Here is a 25,317-nt window from a genome sequence, read left to right on the forward strand (position 1 = left end):
GATTTTGCTAAACTGGTTTTTGGATGCCATGTCCCATTAGAAGCCCCCCTGATGCACCCTCACAGTAGAAACTCCCAAAAATGTACCCCATTTTGTAAACTAGGGGATAAGGTACCAGTTTTATTGGTACTATTTAGGGTACATATGATTTTTAATTGCGCTATATTAAATGTTTTGGCACTGTTTTTATTTTTTATATTTTACAACATTCATCAGGGTAGATCATGGGCTATTTTTATAGATCAGGTTGTTACGGACGCAATGATATCGAATATGTCTAGTTTCTTTGTTTCAACTTTACATAAGTGTGTCTCCATTTTCTGAACGCCATATTTTTTTATTTTTCTGCCAATTGTCTTGTGCAGGGGCTCTTTCAACGATTTTCTGTGTGTGCAGGGAGGGAGAGAGCTTCCATCGGGTCCCCACGCTGCTGTGACGGGGACCCGATGGCACAGAGGGCAGCCCGATGCCCTCCTTAGGCATCGTAGCTGCCTTCTGTGACAGCCTGTGAGATCCAGCCCCCAGAGTGGGACAAAAAAAGTAAAAAAAAAAAAAAAGTTTTACCAATAGAATTTAGTTTCAAGCAAAATAAAAAGCACCCCGCAAAAAAAGCATCCTTTTCCCAAAATAAAGTACTTTAAAAAAAATTTGTAAATAGGGTAAAAAAGAACGGTAGACATATTAGGTATCACCATGTTCGTATCAACCGTCTCTATAACAATATCACATGACCTAACCCCTCAGATGAACACTGTCAAAAAAATTAAATTAAAAACTGTGCTAAAAAAAAACATTTTTACATCACTAAAAATGATACACCAAGCGATCAAAAAGGCATATGCTCCCCAAAATAGTGCTAATCTAGCCGTCACCTCATCCCGCAAAAAATGAGCCCCTACCCAAGACAATCGCCCAAAATTTTTTAAAAACTATGGCTCTCAGACTATGGAGACACTAAAATATTTTTTTTTGTTTAAAAAATGCTTTCATTGAGTTAAATGTAAATTTTTTTTTTTTAAAGAGACATATTAGGTATTTCCGCGTCCTTAACAAGCTGCTCTATAAAAATACTCTATAAAAATACCACATGACCTAACCACACCTCAGGTGAACACAGAAAAAAAAAAAGTGTAAAAAAAAAACTTTTTTTTTGTCACCTTACATCACAAAAAGTGTAATACCAAGCGATCAAAAAGTCATATGCACCCCAAAATAGTGCCAATCAAACAGTCATCTCATCCCGCAAAAATGATACCTTACCTAAGACAATCACCCCAAAACTGAAAAAACTATGGAGACACTAAAACATGATTTTTTTTGTTTCAAAAATGATATCATTGTGTAAAACTTACATACAAAAAAAAAGTATAGATATTAGATATTTCCACGTCCGTGACGACCTGGTCTATAAGAATGTCACATGACCTAACCCCTCAGGTGTCATAAAAGCTATTTTTTTTGTCACCTTATATCACAAAAAGTGTAATACCAAGCGATCAAAAAGTCATACGCTCCCCAAAATAGTATCAATCAAACCGTCATCTCATCCCGAAAAATGAGACTCTACCTAAGACAATCGCCCCAAAAAAATAAATAAAACTAGGGCTCTCAGAATATGGATAAATAAAAAAAGTATACATATGAGGTATCACCACATCTGTAAAAACCTGCTGTATAAAAATATCACATGGACTAACCCCTCAGGTGAACACCGTAAAAAAAAATGCAAAATAAAAATGGTGTAAAAAAAGCAATTTTTTTTGTCACCTTACATCACAAAAAGTGTAATAGCCAGCGATCAAAAAGTAATGCGCACCCCAAAATCATACCAATCAAACCATCATCTCATCCTGCAAAAAATGAGACCCCACCTAAGACAGATGCATTAAAAGTAAAAAAAAAAAAATATGGCTCTCAGAATATGGAGACACTAAAACATGATGAAAAAAAAATAAATTGCTGTTATTGTGTAAAATTTTAATAAATAAATAAAAAGTATACATATTAGGTATCGCCGCGTCTGTAAGAACCTGCTGTATAAAAATATCACATGGCCGAACCCCTCAGGTGAACACCATTAAAAAAAAATTCATAGAAATTGTGTCACCTTACATTACAAAAAGTGTAATACCAAGCGATCAAAAAGTCATACACACCCTAAAATAGTACCAATAAAACCATCATCTCATACCGAAAAAAATGAGCCCCTACATAAGACAGTTGCCCCAAAAATAAAAAGAACTATGGGTTTCACAATATGGAGACACAAAAAAAATCATGTTTTTCAAAAATGCTTTATTATGTAAAACTGAAACAAACAACCAAAAAAAGTAATCATATTTGGTATTTTCGCGTCCATAACAACCTGCTCTATAGAATTACCACATGATCTAACCTGTCAGATGAATATTTTAAATAATAAAACAGCTATTTTTAGTTACCTTGCCTCACTAAAAGTGTAATATAGAGCAACCAAAAATCCTATGTACCCTAAAATACATATGCCAGCTTATCATGTAGTTTCCAAAATGGGGTCTTTTTTTGGAGTTTCTACTCTAGGGGTGCATCAGGGGGTCTTCAAATGTGACATGGCAGCTTAAAATTATCCCAGTAAAATCTGCTTTCCATAAACCATATGGCGTTCCTTTCCTTCTGCGCCCTGCCATGTGCCCGTACAGCAGTTTACGACCACTACAGAATCAGGGCAATACATATTGAGTTTTGTTTGGCTGTTAACCTTTGCTTTGTTAGTGGAAACAAAATAGATTAAAGTGGAAAATCTGCCAAAAAAGTGAAATTCAGAAATGTTAACTTCATTTTCCATTAATTCTTGTGGAACATCTAAAGGGTTAACAAAGTTTGTAAAATCAGTTTTGAATACCTTGAGAGGTATAGTTTCTAAAATTGGGTCATTTTTGGTTGTTTTTTTATTTTGTAAGCCCCACAAAGTGACTTCAGACCTGATCTGGTCCTTAAAATGTAGGTTTTGGAAATTTTCTAAAAATATAAAGATTTGCTTTTAAACTTCTAAGCCTTCTAATGTTTCCCAAAAAATAAAATGGCATTAACAAAATGATCCAAACAGTAGGAGACATATGGGGAATGTAAAGTAATAACTATTTTTGGAGTTATTACGATCTATTATAAAAATAGAGAAAATTACATTTGGAAATTTGCACATTTTTCAAAGTTTTTGGTAAATTTGGTATTTTTTTAATAAAAATATATAAAAATTTTGACTCAATTTTACCACTGTCGTGAAGTACAATATGTAACTAGAAAACAATCTTAGAATGGCCTGTATAAGTAAAAGCATTTTAAAGTTATTCCCATATAAAGTGACACATGTCAGATTTGCAAAAAATGGCCTGGGCAGGAAGGTGAAAACAGGCCCGGGGTTGAAAGAGTTACAGTTTATAAAGTATAAACTGAGGCAGTGCTTTTTGTTTATTGCATATGAGAAACTGTAATTGCACTAACTGTTTAGGGTACTATCACACTAGCGTTAAAGTTTTCCGGTATTGAGTTCCGTCATAGGGGCTCAATACCGGGGAAAAAAAATCGCTTAAGTTTGAACTGAACAGAACGGAATGCTCCAAAATGAAAACCGCAACATGTTGTATTTTACTTTCCGTCCTGGGGATGTGGAGCAAAATGGATCTGCCACAATAGAAAAGGGATCTGTCCCCCATTGACTTTCAATGGAGTTAATGACTGATCCGTTTAGGCAATGTTAAAAATACGTTAAAGATAATACAACTGGATCCATTCAAACCGATGCAGATGGTTGTATTATCAGTAACGTAAGCGTTACGGAAGCAAAAACGCTAGTGTGAAAGTAGGCTTAGGATAAATAAGATTTGCCTAAAAAGCAAAAATAATTACATAATGGTACAATATGCAAAAATGAAAATCTGTGTAATTTAGCTGTGTGCGCTGAAATTGTACACTGCTGTAATGCTGTACTTATGTAAGGTGTCTGTAATTTAATCATAGGAGAGGAAGAAGTTTGGACCATTAGGTTGGAACATCTGCTATGAATTTAATGATAGTGACAGAGAATGCGCATTACTGAATTTGAACCTATACTGTCAAGAAGGAAAAATACCATGGGATGCACTTACCTACATAACAGGTAAACAAGGTTTCATTCATCAAGCGATCAGGCTAATTCCCCTCAGTATAGGTATAGCATTAACCCGATAATCAGCTTTTTCTTACTGTTGGATTAGTAATCTGTACTTTATAATGATTCTGGTGCATTGGAAATCTGCTCTATATGCACTGAATTCCAGGTGGGCATATGATAGACTTATGTTTATACACAGTAGCCAGCCTGAAGGGCCGGAGCTGCAGGGGAACAGAGAGAGCAGCAGCCTAAACCAATGAGGAGACAGGAGGTGTGTCATAGACTACATTAGACTCCCTGTAGTCACTGTAGCTAAACTATAGCCACAGAGCATAGCTCTGCTCCAAAGGTACTGAGTAGGGCTGAGCGAAGTCCAGTTTGATCTGAATTTCAGGGAAAATTCGATTCGCCAAAAATGTTTACATTTGAAAATTGCATTTCCTTGTGCTTCGGGGTAGTGAATCGATTTTCTCTGAATGGCGGTTAAAAAAAAAATATATCATACTTGCCTCCTCTGTTTGAGTGCAAAGAGCCGGCCACTGCCATCTTGAGTGAGGATCTCACACGAAATCCCATTGTGATGTCATCATCACAGGCCGCGCAAGATTTTGCACTACAACTTCAATCAAGATGGCGGCAGCCGGCTCTTCACAATCAAATGGAGGAGGTAAGTATGGTTTTTTTAAATTAGAAATTTATTTCATACTGTATTATTGCTGTCAGATGCAGCGATCAGTTATGAACGCGGCATCTAAGGGGTACAATGATGGGGAGCAGCACAATTGTTGCTCCCTGTCATTACACTCACTACTTACAAAGAAGTAATTTGCCTCGCAGCAAATTTTTGGGTTAAATTATTCGAAGCAGCCGAATCGAATTTTGCAATACCTCACTCATCACTAGTATTGAGGAAAATAAATAGCAGTTATACATTACCTATATGTACTGAGTTACATACAATCTCTGAGCTTCTGAGCTTCTGATTGGATAATCATTTTATCCTATACTTTCCTAAACATACTCTAAATGAATTGACTTCACAGATTTTTTAGCTATGCTTATATTCCTCATTGCCAATGCGAGAAGCTGGACCCCTAGATAAGATTACCACTATGTAGCTGTTGTCACTCTTCCCATTCATTAAGATAACACCTTTTCAAATGTACTTGGACCCCCTCCAAGAGCTAGAGAATAGAGCAGCTTTGAAAAGTGATTCTTGCTCTTGTATGCTTGGCATGTCCGTCTACTACATAGCTGAGCCATTATTTTGAATGACCATCTGATCTTCAATTACAGTAAATAGGTTGTTCAGTTTAAAAAAAAAACATTTTCATATTCCCTATAAGTGAAGTTTAAGTTAGTAGAGGGGGGTTCTCTGTTCTGGATTCTCATGGGCTGGCCAGAGTGGAGAACAGCTACAAATAGCATATCTTCCTGTAGAGAACCTGCCTTGCCCTACATTACACAGGCAACCTATTGATTTGAATGGACACTGTGTAATGCTTAATTTGCCTTTTGATGGCGCTTCATGGAAATTGCTAGTTTTACCCACAGATTACAACTGCTTACAGGCTTTCCCAGCAGAGGGATGCTATCTGATCAACTTACCATCAAGGGAGCCTTAAAAGGATTGTCTAAAAGAGAGAACCCCTTTAAGCAACAATGTATGGCTGATGTTGCGGCCCCAGTAATAACTGATTACTAGGCATTTCAAAATTCAAATTCATGGTGTTGACAATGGATCACACCACCATTTTACTGTTTTACTGGGGAGGGGGGGGGGGGTTTAATAAAATGTCCTAATATTAGAGGACTTTTCCCGGTGTTTTACACTGATGAGTCTGGCCTGTCCTCAGGATAGGTCATCGGTATCTGATCGGTGGGGGTCTGACTTCCAGCACTCCTGCTGATCATCTGTGATCAGGCCAGTGATATCACGCTCATTGATCACGTGGCCTAGGAGCAGCCCATTCCCAATCAATTGAATGTGCTTGAGTTGAAATTCCAGGCACAGCTGCTATCCAATAAATGGCGCTGTGCTTGATAAGCTGCAAGGAGGCCTCGCTGCTCACTAGAGCCCTGCAGCCTCCTCAAATAGTTGATCGATGGGGTGCTGGGAGTTAGACCCCACAGATCAGATACTGATAAACTATCCTGGGGAAAGGCCATCAATATAAAACACTCAGAAAACATCTTTAATTCAACTTCAAAGAAATTCATTTTAGAGTTTGGTTGAAATTCAATTAGTTTTTTTAACGTGGTTACCTTCTGTAAAGACACGGGCATATTATTATGAATGTTTTACACCGTGACATTGTTGGAACATCAAGATTTAAAGGGATATTCACTTTCTAAACATAATGTGCCAGAAATGTCTGATAGGTGTGGGTCCCACATCTATGAGAAGAACAGGAGACCTGAACCACTTTTCCAAATTCATGCTGCATACGTTCCCCATGTTAGTGGGTAGAGAAAGATGGCTGTGCTCTGCATTGAAATATACAGCCAACTTTTCTTTCCAGTATATGGTGAAAGTAGTCAGTGTATATCATGTAATGGGGATACCCAGGTTCCATTTTCCCTGTAGGTCAGGGGCCCATCCTATGGAAATGCCATAAATGTTGAAGCTGGGAATATAACCACTTTGCTTCAAATTAGGATGTAAAAAAAATAAATAAAAATATATATATATATATATATATATATATATAGGATTTTACAACATCCAAGACAGATTATGGCTTTATTAAAACTTAATAATATGTTATTTTTGTTTGGTTAGTATTAGTGTTGTGTGCATGCTGCCTATCTGCCACTCTCTACCAATGTGTGTTACCAAATGAGTACTTTGAGCATTGGTGTGAATAGTGCATCTTTCAAGCTGTAAGAAATTGCTATTGAAAAACTAAACAGAAAACCACATATGGAATTTAACTGAAGCATGATACTATCTCTTCTAGGGGAAATAACATATGGAGGTAGAGTAACTGATGCATGGGACCAAAGATGTTTGAGAACAATTCTAAGAAGGTTCTTTTCTCCTGAGACCCTTGAAGACAACTATGTTTATTCTAGCTCAGGTAAATCAAATATATATATTTCTTATATAAATATCCAACAGAGTTTAATAGTAAAAAAAAATAAAAAATCTGGTTATCTTATTTAAAATTGACAAAGGGAACTTTTGTAGCTTGCTTACAGTTTGAGAGCTGCGATTGGCCTTGTGAACATGTACTTCCTAATCTTGTAATTATGAAGTCCAAATGTTAATGCTCTTCTAGTCAATATGATAGGAGAAGTAGCAATTATGAAATTCATCAAATTTTTTTTTACGTATAAAGAATTCTTACTTTGGGATGCATGACTGAAAAGTATTTAAAGAAAGGATGTCTTTTTGCCTTTATAATTCTTATGTCCTCGAATGTAGGGATGTACAACCTTTTCTGGCCACATTGTCACATTGATCCAATCCCAAAAGCTGCAATAAAGCTTTAACCTCTTCCTGCAAATGGGCGTAACAGTGAAGATCACAGCCTGTACTGATGTCCTCTCTGCACCCCTTGTGTGGCGCCTGCTGCCAGCCCTGTGCCCCCTGTGCCTTCATATACTGCACGCCTGGTGGTGATTGTTAGTGCAACATGCAGTATTTTTACAGTACAGAGATGGCAGAGGCTCAGGTGTCAGCTGTAACATACTGAAATCAGTGACAGCCCCATTTATAACATGGTCAGTAGGGACCGAGGCATCTAATGGGTTTACAGAGGGACAGAGCTCCCTCTCTCCCATATTGAGTTGGAGGTTCCCAATGGTTGCCATGGCCTTGGGGCTTGCCATGTACTGAGACCTACCAGACCCTGACATAGGCAGTGTCTGATCAGGCCTAATGTCAGTTTAAAATGGTATAAAAAGTATAAAAAAAAGTACACCAAACTGGTACCAATAAAAACTAAACATTTTTAATCTGCCCTCCAAAAGCCATAAAGTACTTATTACACCCCTTGAAAAAAATTCATTGCGGAGTGTACAGCAGCTTCAAAAATGGGGTCACTTTTGGTGGTTTTCCACTGTAGGGGTACCTCAGCGTCTCTTCAAATGCAAAATGGCACCCAAAAATCTACTCTCCAAAAACTATATGGAACCTCCCCAGAATCAGGATAATAAGTATTGAGGTTTATTTTGCTGTTTGCTGTTTCCTTGCTGTGTTACAAGAAGAAAATGGATTAAAATTGAAAATCTTAACAACATTTTTTGCTTTAATTCATGTGGAACCCCTAAAGCGTTAACAAATTTTAAAAAATCCGTTTTGAATAATTTGAGGGGTGTATTTTTTTAACCAGCTCAGCTCCCCTAGCTTAAACCCCCTTAATGACCAGACCACTTTTTACAATTCTGCACTACACTACTTCACGGTTTATTGCTCGGTCATACAACTTACCACCCAAATGAATTTTACCTCCTTTTCTTCTCACTAATAGAGCTTTCATTTGGTGGCATTTCATTGCTGCTGACATTTTAACTTTTCTTGTTATTAATCAAAATTGACAAAAAATGTTGCCAAAAAATGACATTTTTAAATTTCAGTTGTAATTTTTTTTAAAAAAAATGAAATTTCTATATAAATTTTTCTTTAAATTTATTGTTCTACATGTCTTTGATAAAAAAAAAAATTCAATAAGTGTATATTTATTGGTTTAGGTAAAAGTTATAGCGTTTACAAACTATGGTGCAAAAATTTGAATTTCCGCATTTTGAAGCAGCTCTGACTTTCTGAGCACCTGTCATGTTCCTGAGGTTCTACAATGCCCAGACAGTAGAAACACCCCACAAATGACCCCATTTCGGAAAGTAGACACCCTAAGGTATTCGCTGATGGGCATAGTGAGTTCATGGAAGTTTTTATTTTTCCCCTCACCCATGACGGCACCCCATGCGACCAGGGACCTTCCATCCGGGACAGGAAACCTGAGAAGATAAAAGGTTCACACCCCCACCAAGCACCAGTTCAGGTTTCCTGTCCTCCGGATAGGAAGTCCCTGGGAAGCTTCACGTCAGTTCTCACCTGCAGCCGGGGGGAGGCCCAGGTTCTTATCCTGTGGGTGGCCTCCCCCAGGTGGCGTTATGCTCTCCGGGGCCGCTGCCTGTAGTCTGGGCTTCTTCCCCCCTACATCCCGGCGCTGGCCTGAGGGAGCCGCTGTGGCCGTGTTCAGGCGGCTTCCCTCCTTACTTCCGGGTTGCCCGTCTTCCTGTCGGCGTCGGAGGGGGCGTCTGCGCATGCGCGCGCCCCGACGCGGGGGGGTGGGGCTTGACCCGGAAGTCGGGTTAAGCGCCGATGTCTGCCCTCGGGCGTCCTTTAAAATATAAATGGGGCAGAGGGGGAGAACCCAGCCAGGCTGATGTGGCACACAGTGTGGTGCTGAAGAAGCTCTTGGTTTCCAGCAAGGATGTCAGAGCCTGCAGACGGACGCGCCGAACCCCTGGAACCCTCAAGGCCCGCGAGTCCGGTACCAGTCCTGAGGAGTGGGGGCTAAAAGAAAAGGATCTTTGGTGAGATGTACCTTTTTCTTACTAATGGGGTGTTATCTGCTTGATTTGTGTAGGTGGCAAAGACCCCCAAAAAAGCGGCCTCTAAGACGAAGCATAAGGAGTGTGCAGGATGTAAGGCCCCCCTAGCTTCCTCCTATTCTAAGCCGTTATGCACCCCATGTATCGATAAATTGGTGGTGGAGGAATCCCAGAGCCTTTCTAAGAATATGCGATCTTTAATAAGATCTGAGGTGAAAGCCTCCTTAAGATCCTTGAGTAAAAATCGCCCGCGGTCTCCGGAAAAATCTCCGGATATTAGGGATTCGGATATAGACCAGTCTGATGTGGAGGAGAGAGAAGCAGGCCAGTTACTCTCTAATGACGCTACTTCGTCAGCAGAGGAAGAAACAGGGGGTTCCTATTTCTCGCCCGAAGATACCCAAAACCTCCTTAAAGCAGTCAGAGCAACTATGCAGTTAGAAGAGGTGAAACAGGCTAAGTCGACAGCAGATATTGCCTTTCAGGGGTTAGGTCCCAGAAAGCAGAGGGTTTTCACCATTCACGAGAACGTTCAGGCATTAATTAAAAAGGAATGGAAGAATCCTGATAGGAAGTTTTTTATTCCAAGCTCCGTTAAAAGGAAATATCCTTTTGATGAGAAAGTAGCAGCCTGTTGGGACAAGGCCCCTACGGTTGACGCTCCGGTGGCGAAGATTGCTAAGAAGTCTGCGCTACCGTTTGATGATCTGGGTAGCCTGTCTGATCCTCTGGATAAAAAAGCGGAATTTTATTTAAAAAAGGCCTGGGAATCATCCTCTACCTGCTTGAGACCGGCGGTTGCAGCGTCATGGGTCTCTAGGTCACTGCATATCTGGCTGGAACAGTTAGAACAGCATCTCAGTGAGAAGAAGCCAAGAGAAGAGGTTTTAGCCTCCCTTCCCACCTTTTTTAAGGCCATCGATTTTTTAGCCGATGCCTCCACGGATATAGTTAGGTTCTCAGCCAGATCATCCGCCATGTCCAATGCGGCTAGAAGAGCTATTTGGCTGAAGTCCTGGAAAGCTGATCAGGGTTCTAAGGCTAGGTTATGCTCTATCCCCTGTGAGGGTGACAGGCTCTTTGGATCTTCCCTCGACGATATACTTGAAAAAGCCTCAGACAAAAAGAAGGGTTTTCCAGCTCCTCAACGCCCCCCTTTTTTCGTAGATACCAAGGTAAAAGAAGAAATCCGGAGGTTTCCTTTTTAAATCCCAAGATCCAAGACCCAAAGATAAGCAATGACGCCGAACCCCAGGTAGGGGGAAGATTGTCTCTCTTTCTCCCAGCCTGGAAAAACATAACCAAGAATGGCTGGATCCTGGGAGGGATTGGAGAGGGGTTCCGGCTGGAGCTTCTGTCCCATCCCCGGGATTCGTTCATTCTGACAGATTACCCCAAGGATCTAGTCAAGAGACAAGCCTTAGAGTCAGAGGTCCTGCTGCTTCTGCAAAAAGGGGTGGTTGTCCCGGTTCCGCAGGCAGAGAAGGGCAGGGGTTTTTACTCCCCTCTTTTTTTAGTGAAAAAACCCAATGGCTCCTTCCGGGTAATCCTAAACCTGAAGAAATTAAACAGATTCCTCAGCTACAAAAAATTTTGCATGGAGACCATAAGGTCGGCCATAGATCTCCTATCAAAGGATTGCTGGATGGCGACTCTGGACTCAGAGGACGCGTACTACCACGTGCCAATTCATGTGTCCTCCCAAAAATATTTGAGGACAGCAGTCTGGGTTCAAGGGGAATGTCTACACCTGCAATACAGAGCCCTGCCTTTTGGGGTTTCTCAAGCCCCCAGAATCTTCACAAAAGTGATTGCGGAAGTAGCCTCCTTTCTAAGGTTGTCAGGGGTTCCGTTGCTGCCATATTTAGACGACTTCCTGTTTATTTCCCAGACCAAGGAAGGCTTGATTCAAAACATCGAAGTTTCCTGCGCCCTGTTAAAGAGCTTGGGCTGGAAAATAAATTGGGTAAAGTCTTGCCTAACACCATCTCAGAACTGTGTATTTTTAGGCATCCTGTTAGACTCCCGAGTAGAAAAGCCCTTCCTCCTGTCCGCCAAGATATTCTCCATCAGGGAGCATGTTTGGGATCTTTTCAGATCCTACCTCTGCTCGTTCAGGAGGGCAATGGCGGTGCTGGGCCACCTGACAGCAACCTTTCCAGCAGGCCCACACAAGAAAGCTACAATCGTGCATCCTGCGCCAATGGGACGGCCGCAAGCAGTCGTAGGACCGGATTTTCCACTTATCCACAGAGGCGAGAGTGTCTCTCCTTTGGTGGACTGTGACAGAGAATCTCTCAGCTGGAGTACCATGGTCCTTTCAGGATCCGATAGTATTAACAACGGACGCCAGCCCGTGGGGTTGGGGGGCCCACTCGGAAAACAAAGGTTGGCAAGGGAGGTGGGATTTGAATACCAGAAAAGCCACCTCAAACTTCAAAGAATTAAAAGCAGTAGAAATGGCCCTAAAAGCGATGGCTCCGGACATATCCTTCAGGAACATAATTCTATACTCGGACAACTTGACTACAGTGGCATACATCAACCATCAAGGCGGAACAAGGGTACCTTCTCTGGCAACACTCTGTCACCAGATCTTTCAGTTAGCGGAACAGAAACATCTATCCCTGTCGGCAGTCCACATAAAAGGGAAAGAGAACATAGTAGCCGATTTTCTGAGTTGCACCCAGCTAAAACAGGGAGACTGGTGCCTAAACCCAGAGGTCTTTCCCAGTTAACGCAGAAATTCGGCCTCCCCACGGTCGACCTATTTGCCTCCAGAAAGAACAGGAAAGTGGAAAGGTTCTTCTCCATAAATCGTCTGGACGATCCAACAGCTTTAGACGGATTAGCACAGAACTGGTCTCAGGAGGAGGGTTACGCCTTCCCTCCTTTTTCCCTAATTCCGCAGGTCCTGAAAAAAGTCCAGAGGGAGAAAGCGACAATTACCCTAGTGGCTCCAGTGCGGCCGAAAAGGTCCTGGTACTCCTGCCTCCTAGACCTAGCAATAGCCCCCCCTTGGATACTGCCCCCTCGGGAGGATCTATTATATCAAGGCCCGATCCTGCATCCCAATCCAGAAATTTTGCATCTGGCAGCATGGAGGCTGAGAGGGAGATTTGGTTAGGCCGGGGTCTGTCCCAGTCTGTAGTATCCCCAATGTTGGGAAGTAGGAAAGCCACCACAGCCAGAAAATATAATAAGATCTGGGAAGTCTTTTCCTCCTTTTTAGGGATCAATCCTGACCCCTTCTCTCCTCCAAATGTCTCTAGGGTCCTAGACTTTTTACAAGCTGGCTTGGATAAGGGGCTTAGGGCTTCCACCCTAAGAGTACATGTGGCAGCCTTGAGTTACTTCTTCGATTCCCAGCTGGCCCTGCACCCTTGGGTTAAGAGGTTTCTGTCAGCAGCCTCCAGGATCCGCCCTTTGATAAGACCCTTGTCCCCTCCTTGGGACCTAAACACGGTCTTGACGGCCCTGTCACAGAAGCCTTTTGAGCCCTTGTCAGACATACCCATAGACATGCTCTCCTTTAAGATGTCCTTTTTACTGGCCATTACTTCAGCTAGGAGAATCTCAGAGATACAAGCTTTCTCGGCCTTTCCTCCTTATACCCAGGTCTTGGACGACAAGGTTATTATTAGGCCTCTCCCGTCCTTCCAGCCAAAGGTGGTTTCGGACTTCCATAGAAGTCAGGATGTTGTCCTTCCATCCTTTTGCCCTAATCCCTCTAATAGTTTAGAAAGGGAGTATCATTGCCTGGACGTCAAAAGATGTCTGCTTGCTTATTTAGAGTCTACCTCGGCATGGAGGTTGGAAGAAAACCTCCTTATTCAGTTTTGGGGTAGGAATAAGGGGCGGAAAGTGTCCACGGCAGTTATTGCTAGATGGGTTAAAAGGGCCATTTCCGAAGCCTATTTAGCGCAGGGTCTCTCGCCACCTTCGGGGTTCGGAGCCCACTCCACCCGAGCGGTAGCTACGTCCTGGGCCGAGAAGGCGGATGCCTCCCTGGCCCAGATTTGTAGAGCAGCAACTTGGAGCTCTCAACATACTTTTTTAAAGCATTACAGGCTCCAACTTCACACGGATTCCGCCTTTGGTAGGAAGGTGCTTCAGGCGGTTGTCCCCCCCTAGTTTCTCATTAATAGTCTATCTCGCATGAGGTGCCGTCATGGGTGAGGGGAAAACAACATTGCTTACCGGTAATTGTTTTTCTCGATACCCATGATGGCACCCCCAAAATTTTCCCTTCCCTATATATATAAAAAAAAAAGAAAGCTAATGGGCTTAGTTACCCCTTATTAGGTTATATGCGGAGTAGCCCTTACTTCCTTATAGGTTTCTGAGAGTTTCTCTCTTGAGTATTGAAGAGATATAATGTACCGTATTGGATCTCTCTCTCTCTCTCTCTTTCTTACGTGTATTCACCTCCGGAGTACTGTTTATTACTATCACTGGTGCTTGGTGGGGGTGTGAACCTTTTATCTTCTCAGGTTTCCTGTCCCGGATGGGAGGTCCCTGGTCGCATGGGGTGCCGTCATGGGTATCGAGAAAAACAATTACCGGTAAGCAATGTTGTTTTTGTCACAAGTTAGCGGAAAATTATGATATTTTTTTTTTCTTACAAAGTCTAATATTCCACTAACTTCTGACAAAAAATAAAAACTTCCATGAACTCACTATGCCCATCACGAAATACCTTGGGGTGTCTTCTTTCCAAAATGGGGTCACTTGTGGGGTATTTATACTGCCCTGGCATTTTAGGGGCCCTAATGCGTGAGAAGTAGTAGTAGAATCCAAATGCGTAAAAAATGCCCTGTGAAATCCTAAAGGTGCTCTTTAGAATTTGGGCCCCTTTAGGCGCCTAGGCTGCAAAAAAGTGTCACACATGTGGTATCGCCGTACTCAGAAGAAGTAGGGCAATGTGTTTTGGGGTGTATTTTAACATATACTCATGCTGGGTGAGAGAAATATCTCTCTAAAAGTCAACTTTTCAATTTTTTTTATACAAAGTTGTCATTATAGAGAGATATTTCTCTCACCCAGCATAGGTATATGCAAAAATACACCCCAAAATACATTGCCCTACTTCTTCTGAGTACAGCGATACCACATATGTGACACTTTTTTGCAGCCTAGGTGTGCAAAGGGGCCCAAATTCCTTTTAGGAGGGCATTTTTAGACATTTGGATTCCAGACTTCTTCTCACGCTTTAGGGCCCCTAAAATGCCAGGGCAGTATAAATACCCCACATGTGACCCCATTTTGGAAAGAAGACACCCCAAGGTATTCCGTGAGGGGCATGGCAAGTTCATAGAAGTTTATTTTTTTTTGCCACAAGTTAGCGGAAATTTTTTTTAAATTTTTTTTTCTCACAAAGTCTCCCTTTCCGCTAACTTGTGACAAAAAGTTCAATCTTTCATGGACTCACTATGCCCCTCAGCGAATACCTTGGGGCAGGCATGTCAAACTGCGGCCCTCCAGCTGTTGTAAAACTACAACTCCCACAATGCCCTGCTGTAGGCTGATACCTGTAGGCTGTCCGGGCATGCTGGGAGTTGTAGTTTTGCAACAGCTGGAGGGCCGCGAGTTTGACATGCCTGCCTTGGGGTGTCTACTTTCCGAAATGGGGTCACATGTGGGGTATTTATACTGCCCTGGCATTTTAGCGGCCCTAAAGCGTGAGAAGTCTGGAATATAAATGTCTAAAACATTTTACGCATTTGGATTCCGTGAGGGGTATGGTGAGTTCATGTGAGATTTTATTTTTTGTCACAAGTTAGTGGAATATGAGACTTTGTAAGAAAAAACAAAAGAAAAATCAATTTCCGCTAACTTGTGCCTAAAAAAAAAATCTTCTATGAACTCGCCATGCCCCTCAAAAGTGATCTTTTTATAGTGCCGCAGCGATTTTACGGTGTTTTTGCAGTGATCAGAAAAAAAATATTCTGTCACTGCGGTGGGGCGGACTGAACGCAAGTGTGCGCACAAGATCAGGCCTGATCGGGCGAACACTGCGTTTTTTGTAGAGCCTATAGAACATGTCCTATTCTTGTCCGCAATTGCGGACAAGAAAAGGCATTTTCTATATAGTTCTGTCAATGTGCGGATCTGCAAAATGTGGAAAGCACATTGCCGATGTCCGTGTTTTGCGGATCCGCGGTGTCCATGTTTCGCGGATCCGCGGTGTCCATGTTTTGGGGATCCACGGTGTCCATGTTTTGCGGATCCGCAGATCCGCAAAACACATACGGACGTCTGAATGGAGCCTTACAGGGGGGTAATTAATGACAGGGGGGTGATCAGGGAGTCTGTATGGGGTGATCACCCCCCTGTAAGGCTCCATTCAGACGTCCGTATGTGTTTTGCGGATCCGCAAAACGCATACAGACGTCTGAATGGAGCCTTACAGGGGGGTGATCAATGACAGGGGGGTGATCAGGGAGTCTATATGGGGTGATCACCCCCCTGTCATTAATCACCCCCCTGTAAGGCTCCATTCAGACGTCCGTATGTGTTTTGCGGATCTGTGGATCCGCAAAACGCATACGGAGGTCTGAATGGAGCCTTACAGGGGGGTGATCAATGACAGGGTGGTGATCAGGGAGTCTATATGGGGTGATCAGGGGTTAATAAGGGGTTAATAAGTGACAGGGGGGGTTAGTGTAGTGGTGTTTGGTGCTACTTTACAGAGCTGCCTGTGTCCTCTGGTGGTCGATCCAAGCAAAAGGGACCACCAGAGGACCAAGTAGCAGGTATATTAGACGCTGTTATCAAAACAGCGTCTAATATACCTTTTTAGGGGTTAAAAAAATCGCATCTACAGCCTATCAGCGAATGATCGCCGGCGCGTCTAGGAGGAGTAACAGGGCCGCCGCCAGGACGCAATCCTGCGTACGGCGGTCCTGTAGTGGTTAAATGGGGTCATTCAGGGCTGGTTTCTATTATGTTATCCCCTCAAAGTGACTTCAGAATTGGCCCTTAATAAAAGTTGGTTTTGGAAATTTTCTTGAAAATCTAAAACGTTGCTTTTAAAATCTTAGCCTAAAGAAATAAAATGACATTTACAAAATGATGCCAATATAAAGTAGACATATGGGGAATGTTAATTCATAACGATTTTGTGAGGTTTTGCTATCTGTCTTAGGCCGAATGCACACGGCCGTGTTTCACGGCCGTGAGCGGTCCGTGGAGCCACGGGCTGGATTCCTGCTGAGAGCAGGAGCGCACGGAGTCATTGGTTGCTATGACGCCGTGCGCTCCCTGCTGCCGCCACAGTACAGTAATACACTGGTAAAGATCCTACCAGTGTATTACTGTATTGCGGCGGCAGCAGGGAGCGCACGGCGTCATAGCAACCAATGACGCTGTGCGCTCCTGCTGTCAGCAGGAATCCAGCCCGTGGTTCCACGGACCGCTCACGGCCGTGAAACATTGAAACATTGCCGTGTGCATTCGGCCTTAAGAGCATAGAAGTCAAAATTTAGAAACCCCAAATGTTTCAGCAGAACACAATACATTAACCATTTAGCACCAAATTAGCTTTTTAGCAATGATCTACTGGGTCACTCCACACTTGTTACTGCCAAGGGTGGAACATCCAGTTAGTAGGTTTAAGCGTTAGCATTTTAATTAGTGAATTTTATGGTGGCATACAGTGTTAGTAAATGTAGTTCTTTATAATGATGGGGCCTGTCAGTATTTCATGCCGTCCGTGTTAAGAACTGCCTAAATCTAATGACACGTTCCTTTTAAATAATTTTAAAGTAAAGCTCAGTTTTCTGTGCAGGTTATAATGTCCTATTTCCTAATTCGTATCATTGTTCTTTAGTGTCTAAAAACGTGTGTGTGTGAAGGGTGGGGAGGTATTCTGTGTCTTAAAGACATGCATTGGTTCCAGAAGGCTTGTGTGGGCAGTATACCCCCTTCAACTCTGCTCATTTCTTAAAGGAGTTAAAGATATCATATAGTACATAAAAATCTCTTTCTAACAAAGCTAGAACCAGCCCTGTACATCACATAGATCCAGAGATCTCCCCATTCATTGCTCTGCTAGATTTATAGCAAGGTAACAGCTCAAGGGGAGTGTCTTTTTTGCCGCAGTTCAGGGGGCGTGTCCATGCTCTCCCTATCACAGCTCAGGGGGCGTATCCATTCTGCTGGAGCGCTCTCCCTATCACAACTCAGGGGGCAGTTGAAAGATGAAACTGAGCATTTGCGGCCTTCTCATTGAGCAGGTCAAAGAAATAAGAAAAAAACAAACAGCAGGTGGCGCTATACATATAAATTTTATTGAATAACTCAGTGGCTATATAACATTTTTTATTACATGCAATTACAAAAGTATTCATAGTCAAGTGCTGGTTTGAAAACTATAGAATATTTTTTGTCGGACAACCCCTTTAACAGACCTCAATTAGAGTGTTATTGTACACAGAACATGGGTGCTAGGCATTTTATGTGGCACCTAGCAACAGCTACCATGCTCACTAACACCGGGACCCCTGTTTTACCTTAACTAGTGTGTATTGTTATCTCCAGCGTACTGTCCTGAGTATGACATGACCTTCCATCTGTTGTCTACAGAATGAGAGAGCCCCACTTCTGAGATACAGACAGTTGACTCACCATCTGCTGCCATCTATTTTGCCAGTGATTTTTAGGAGACTGTCAGTCAAATATCACAGATGGCACTCCAATAGCTTTGCCTGGTTGAGCAAAATCTGTTATGTTTTTTTAATCTATAAAAGCAATAAAACTTCTTAGTATTCTATATACATTGTCAATTCTAGTATTTGGAAAGAATGTTTATGTACACTGAGCGCAATACATATAGATTTATAATGTGGATACTAGATAAATGTGGGCTTTATATGGCCTGAATATACAAGTATTATTTTTGCACTATTATGGCAGCATTATGTCGACACCCAAAGGAGTATTATTTTGAGACTGTACAGCAGTTTTACTGTATTTGGTCACTCAATTACAATTTTATTTGAGCATTAAATTGGTGTGTGGATAATATGCAGGATTGCTATGTGGGTGCTATATGGAAGTATTAATTGGATGCTGTATGGGGATATTATTTAGGCATTGTAGGCACTAAGCATGGAATGGCTGTGGTGTGTGGGTACTGTGTGAGAGTAGCATTTGGCATTTTATGGCAAAAGTCAGTATTAATATATTTGGGTAAAATGATACTGTATATTAAAATAAATCTGTGTATCTATCTATCTATCTATCTATCGAACAACAAAAAAACAACAGCACTGATCTAGAAATTATGTGGGTGCAATTCCTCCAGGCTGTAGGGTATTGAGCCTAAATATTCACAAGTACAAGATGAGGCAGCACTCTGTTTTAGTGAAAAACGGTGGTGGACCACTTTTGTTCACCCAGATAGCAACATTCCAGCCCAAAACAATGAGTCCTTTCTCAAGGCTTGAGAAAGGCCTCATTTTGTTGGGCTGAAACGTTGCTATCTGGGTGAATTAAAGTGGTCCACCACCCTTTTTCACCAAAAAGGAGTGCTGCCTCATCTTGTACTTGTGTATCTATCTGTCCCTGTGTAATAAGTAAAACATCTATTAAAAAGTGGAGCGTAGAACCACCTCTAACTTTTTTTTTAATGGCTTTTAATATAGATGTTGAGAAGATCTAGCTGTCCCTGGGGTAGTCATTGGAACCCCTTAAAAAGTATCACCTGTGTCATTTACTGTCACTGTGTTCTTGGTGTTTCAGTGTTACAATTTCTTTTTGGAAATATATATGCACATTTTAGGTATAATATTACATTCATTCTTATAATCAAAGGCAACTGCCTAATTACAAGCTTGTATGTTATTTTTCAAATCTTTATTCTTGCATCCTCTGCAATATAACAATATAACAATTAACAAATCTGACTTAGGCCTACTCCTAAAAGAATTATCTAAGTAACGCCCAGTCTACACCCTTCAATCCCTATATGGGGATCTGCACTCCTCTGCAGAGGAACCATGAGATTGCAACCTCTTGGAGTAGCCTTCATTTAGAGACAACTAACCCAGTTGGGTCAAGAGACATTGGTGCCAAAGTCAGGGAAGGCAGTGAATATTTTATCCAGTTAACAGTCTAGAGGTCAGGACAGGCAGCTCAGGGTCACCATGATAAACAGGCCAAAGTCAAGTATGATAAATAACACAAGACAAACACCTTAGCAGGACTCTAGAAAGCTAGGGAACCTTGTTGCTCAGGCACCTTCCACAGGGGAAGGCACCTTACATACTCAGGGAGATGATCTGTTATAGGCTGGGGAGTGACAGATTAGGGTGCCCTAATGCATAGCGGCTACAGACAGGAGGGGGATAGGCTGCAGAGGTCTAGCATGGTGGGGACTAAACATCAGTACTCTGGCGGAATATCAGTAGTCATGCCTGCCAGGAAGAAGCAGGAAGATGTCAGCGGGCATGGACCTCCAGAACAGTCGCAGCACATAGGCGAGCATCCTAACAGCTCGGCCCAAATGAATGTACTTTTATTGTTCCAAAACAGATAATCTTCATTTTCCTTCATTTTTTTTTTAATGGCATTTGGATAGGTTTTCCTGGTTATCTCCATAGATCTCAGTAAGGTTACAGCATTTCTTACTGATGATAGTCACATATTCTGATTTGTCCTTCCACAATGTCATACACTGCAGCACAGTTTTTAAAGCTGTGGTTCACACAATCTCAGCTGATATTTTGCGATCTCCTAGCTAAGATAATGTTTTAATTTGTGTCTTCAGAACATTGCAATAAACATTGCACAGTTTATATGTACCGTATAATTATAATGACACAATTTTCTCTAAATAGAGCTGACATTTTTTCATGATTTTAATGATCTGGCTGTTGGCTATGGACACAGTCGTGTGAAATTATGTTTTGTATTTTCATTTGTCAGTGGAAGATGAGCTAAAATTATCATAAAAATACACAATTCTGAGACAAGATTAATAATGTAGGACAGACCTGAAAGAACTTATATTAGTAGATTGTTGTAAAATATAGACAGACCGTCATTACCAATTGTTACCCCATTTAAAGGAAAATTGTTAAATCTTAAAGGGGATGTCTCCCCCAAAAAAATCTACATTTTCCCAAACCAGTATTTGGATCTAAATACTTTTCTTATTGCATGTTTTTAAAAGTTTAGTATAGTTTCTGTGCTATTCAGTAAAAATATCTGTATGGCGCTGACTGCTGTTTTTTCTCCTCCTTATTTCTCTGACCCATTCACTAGCAGCACTGAGGTAGTCACACATGCTTAGTCTCATCCCTCAACTGGTGGTAGCTATATCTACTGTTGCTGTGACAGTTACATGGAGAAAGCTGCAGAAGAAATAACACGCCCCCCATGGAGAAAGCTGCAGAAGAAAGAACATGTCCCCCTGAGCTTTGATAGGAAGAGAGCTGCAGCAGAAAGAAAATACCTCCTGAGCTAGGATAGGGAGAGAGCTGCAGCAGAAAGAAAATACCTCCTCAGCTAGTATAGGGACAGAGCTGCAGCAGAAAGAAAATACCTCCTGAGCTAGGATAGGGAGAGAGCTGCAGCAGAAAGAAAATACCTCCTGAGCTAGGATAGGGAGAGAGCTGCAGCAGAAAGAAAATACCTCCTCAGCTACTATAGGGACAGAGCTGCAGCAGAAAGAAAAAAGCTCCTGAGCTAGGATAGGAAGAGAGCTGCAGCAGAAAGAAAATACCTCCTCAGCTAGTATAGGGACAGAGCTGCAGCAGAAAGAAAATACCTCCTGAGCTACTATAGGGACAGAGCTGCAGCAGAAAGAAAATACCTCCTGAGCTAGGATAGGGAGAGAGCTGCAGCAGAAAGAAAATACCTCCTGAGCTAGGATAGGGAGAGAGCTGCAGCAGAAAGAAAATACCTCCTGAGCTAGGATAGGGAGAGAGCTGCAGCAGAAAGAAAATACCTCCTGAGCTAGTATAGGGAGAGAGCTGCAGCAGAAAGAAAATACCTCCTGAGCTAGTATAGGGAGAGAGCTGCAGCAGAAAGAAAATACCTCCTGAGCTAGGATATTGAGAGCACTGCAGCAGAAAGAAAATACCTCCTGAGCTAGGATAGGGAGAGAGCTGCAGCAGAAAGAAAATACCTCCTGAGCTAGGATAGGGAGAGAGCTGCAGCAGAAAGAAAATACCTCCTGAGCTAGGATAGGGAGAGAGCTGTAGCAGAAAGAAAATACCTCCTGAGCTAGGATAGGGAGAGAGCTGCAGCAGAAAGAAAATACCTCCTGAGCTAGGATAGGGAGAGAGCTGCAGCAGAAAGAAAATACCTCCTGAGCTAGGATAGGGAGAGAGCTGCAGCAGAAAGAAAATACCTCCTGAGCTAGGATAAGGAGAGAGCTGCAGCAGAAAGAAAATACCTCCTGAGCTAGGATAAGGAGAGAGCTGCAGCAGAAAGAAAATAGCTCCTGAGCTAGGATAGGGAGAGAGCTGCAGCAGAAAGAAAATACCTCCTGAGCTAGGATAGGGAGAGAGCTGCAGCAGAAAGAAAATACCTCCTGAGCTAGGATAGGGAGAGAGCTGCAGCAGAAAGAAAATACCTCCTGAGCTAGGATAGGGAGAGAGCTGCAGTAGAAAGAAATTACCTCCTGAGCTAGGATAGGGAGAGAGCTGCAGCAGAAAGAAAATACCTCCTGAGCTAGGATAAGGAGAGAGCTGCAGCAGAAAGAAAATAGCTCCTGAGCTAGGATAGGGAGAGAGCTGCAGCAGAAAGGGCACACCCCTTGATAAAGGACATGTAAAATGAAATAAATCTGGCAGCACTGAATAGGGATATCCATGTGAGGTACAGGGATGGTTCTAGCTTTGTTAGAGATTGTTATGTACTATATGATGTCTGACTTTCATTTTTCAATAATCATGGGGTTACTCTCTTTAAATACTATAGCTTCTTTAGGTAAAATTTGCTTTTGTGGTGACAAAATTGCATTACATTATTAACTATCTTAAGGGTTACAAACTCCAAAGTAATTCAGTAATGCACAGAACTAAAATGCCCTCCTAAGTACAGTGAAACACCTCATTGCCTAAAATGCATGATTCATACTGGTCAAGTAAATGCTTTAAATCTGTTACAGCTGAGTGGTACAGTAATGCAAAGCAGACATTGGTGAATGTCCAGAGCATTAGCATTATTATAATTCACTGTCCCATGAGTTATGGTTAACATCAAAATGTCTGCAATGTAAAATAGCCATATGCATCTTCTTCCTGAAATATCTGTATGGTGGACAATATAATCTCTACTGTAATTGGTATGTGCAATATAGAAAATCAGTCTTTCTCGGGCATTATGTTTCATTTCCAAGCACATAGACACAATTTGACAGCCTCCATTTCCCTCTTGTATTTTTTATTCACAGCTAAGACACGTAGCAGACAAACTAATGAGCTGTATTTTTACACACACTAGGTATATATTTCAGTCCAGATGCTGACAGTCTGCAGGATTACAAGGACTACATAGAAAATCTGCCCTTGACCGATGATCCGGAAATATTTGGAATGCATGAAAATGCCAATTTAGCTTTCCAGGTTTGTGTGCTTTTGGTTACTTGCTCTAATTTAATCGTGTGAAGCATGGTTTCCACTTCTGCTCAAAGGAAAATAAAGATCTAATCATAATAGTCTGTTAAACACAGATAATGGGCAGTAGCTGCTATTGTATGTCAATCTCCCAGTAATATTATTTCTCATAGAAAAAACAAAAGCCACAATAGAATTCGCAACTGTCCCTAGGCAGCTTGAATGCCAAAAATAATTATGATTGATGCAGTCTGACTATGAAGCACTCCGATTTTCCATGATGTTACCTAATTGGTGTATTTTGTGATTTCAAGTGTATGGTTGCTTTGAATAACATGTTATAAAAATGATAAATAACATTCATGCTTATGAAAATGTGTAAAAGTCTGGGTCTCACTCCTCTTTTTTAAAATTCACATCCTAAACCATCTCTTGGTTGAACTTGATGGACTTATGTCTTTTTTTGTAATAATTATGTAGCTATGCTAAATACGACTCTAAAGTTTTAAAAGTACTCTAAAGTTGAATAGTTTAGTAAATGCGTTGCATTGTTCATCTGGTCCTGATCCCAATTTCTATCCTGTATTATAGTCCAGAGGAACATTCACAATTCTTCTGGTTGTCACTGGAAATAGTCAATGAGCCTGACAACAAACACATCACTAACGTCTTAGCTGAGCTTATAAAATGTAGTGGGACAGTAAGGGCAATGCTCAGGCACAGGGGCATAGCTAAAGGCTCATAGGCCCTGAGTGCCTTGTGGCAAGTGAAGCACATAGCCTTCTTGCTGCCTGAGACAAAAATTTAAATGGCACCCCCCGCTGCCAAATTCTTGATCCAACCCCTTCCCTCCAGCCTCCAGTGTAACTTGACTAGCATGCATCTATAATACTGGTGTCTTCTTATGCAGCACAATGGTTTTTAGGCCCCCTCAGGCTCCTGGGCCCGGTAGCAACTGCTACCTCTGCACCCCCTATAGCTACCCCCCTGCTCAGGCAGTGCGGGTGCCAATGAATGATAACACAGGACAATGCAAACTGAATGTGGGAGGAAAAATTGATACCGCAGTCATTTCTCCCTCAAGCACTTCTGTTGGTTATTGGCAACACATCCATGATTACGCAGGGAGATGTTCTGCTGATGATCGTGCATCTCTCATCCTGGTGAAAGGTGCCCATCAGCTGACAAAGGAGTTGATCAGCTGCTCGATTATAAGGGGAAATTATCGGGAATGAGCATTCCTATGAACGCTTGTTTCTGATAATTGACCTGAAAATTGTGCCATCTAATACAGCCCCTATAAGTGTATCCTAGATCAGATTACTATACAGTCTCTAGTATAAAGATGACACTTCCTAGAATGCAGATGACCAGACATTGGAAAAGATTTACTAAAGTATAGATGCTGTAAACTTAGACAGAGGCGCCAAATGACTCAGGTGGATAATAAATGTGGTGCATGGGTAGATTTTTGTTTAACTTTATACCATCTACTGGTTGGCCTACTTTGCGGCAGAATTTTAATACAAAGCCTCTTCCCCTTGATGAGCAAGGCCAAGTGGATTACTTTTGGGCTTACTTGCTTCCTAGATATGTCTTGGCACAATACATGCCTTTGAACTAAAAAGGAACTATTGGAGATGTCAGCTCTGAAGATTTGAAATTGTGAATGCAGCTCATATCTATAACTCAGAATGATGAGATGTTCTTTTGCTCTCGCTAGCATATGTTTAGAATGAATTTAAAAGAGTTGTTGACACTATTGTGGATTCCCAAGAACTATTTGAATTATAGTGCTTGAATGTCTACCTCCAGTCATATTCTGAACATTCAGAATAGGGAGGAACAATAATTCAGAATAGAGATGTGTCCTTGTTTATCTGTACCTCTATCTCTATATAGCGCAAAGAAACAAGCACTTTGATCTCTACAATATTGGACGTGCAGCCGAGGTCTACATCACAAGGGGCAGGAAAAAGTAATGATGAGATTGTTAGTGAACTGGCTTCCTCAATCCTGTCAAAGTTACCAGGTAATATTTGTATGATCTATTCAGTA

The 25,317-nt window shown here is 41.7% G+C and overlaps 1 protein-coding gene across 1 annotated transcript in view; it reads left to right on the forward strand.

Annotated features, from left to right (window-relative positions):
• Positions 1–25,317, forward strand: part of DNAH6 (dynein axonemal heavy chain 6) — a 363,279-nt gene that overhangs the window by 298,727 nt on the left and 39,235 nt on the right. The window contains exons 68-71 of the mRNA XM_044304479.1: positions 3,997–4,135; positions 7,090–7,209; positions 23,147–23,268; positions 25,162–25,291. Of these exons, the coding sequence (XP_044160414.1) occupies positions 3,997–4,135; positions 7,090–7,209; positions 23,147–23,268; positions 25,162–25,291 (511 nt within the window). The remainder of the gene's footprint in view (positions 1–3,996; positions 4,136–7,089; positions 7,210–23,146; positions 23,269–25,161; positions 25,292–25,317) is intronic.

This window comes from Bufo gargarizans, chromosome 1 (assembly GCF_014858855.1).
Source record: "Bufo gargarizans isolate SCDJY-AF-19 chromosome 1, ASM1485885v1, whole genome shotgun sequence".
Classification (NCBI taxonomy): domain Eukaryota; kingdom Metazoa; phylum Chordata; class Amphibia; order Anura; family Bufonidae; genus Bufo; species Bufo gargarizans.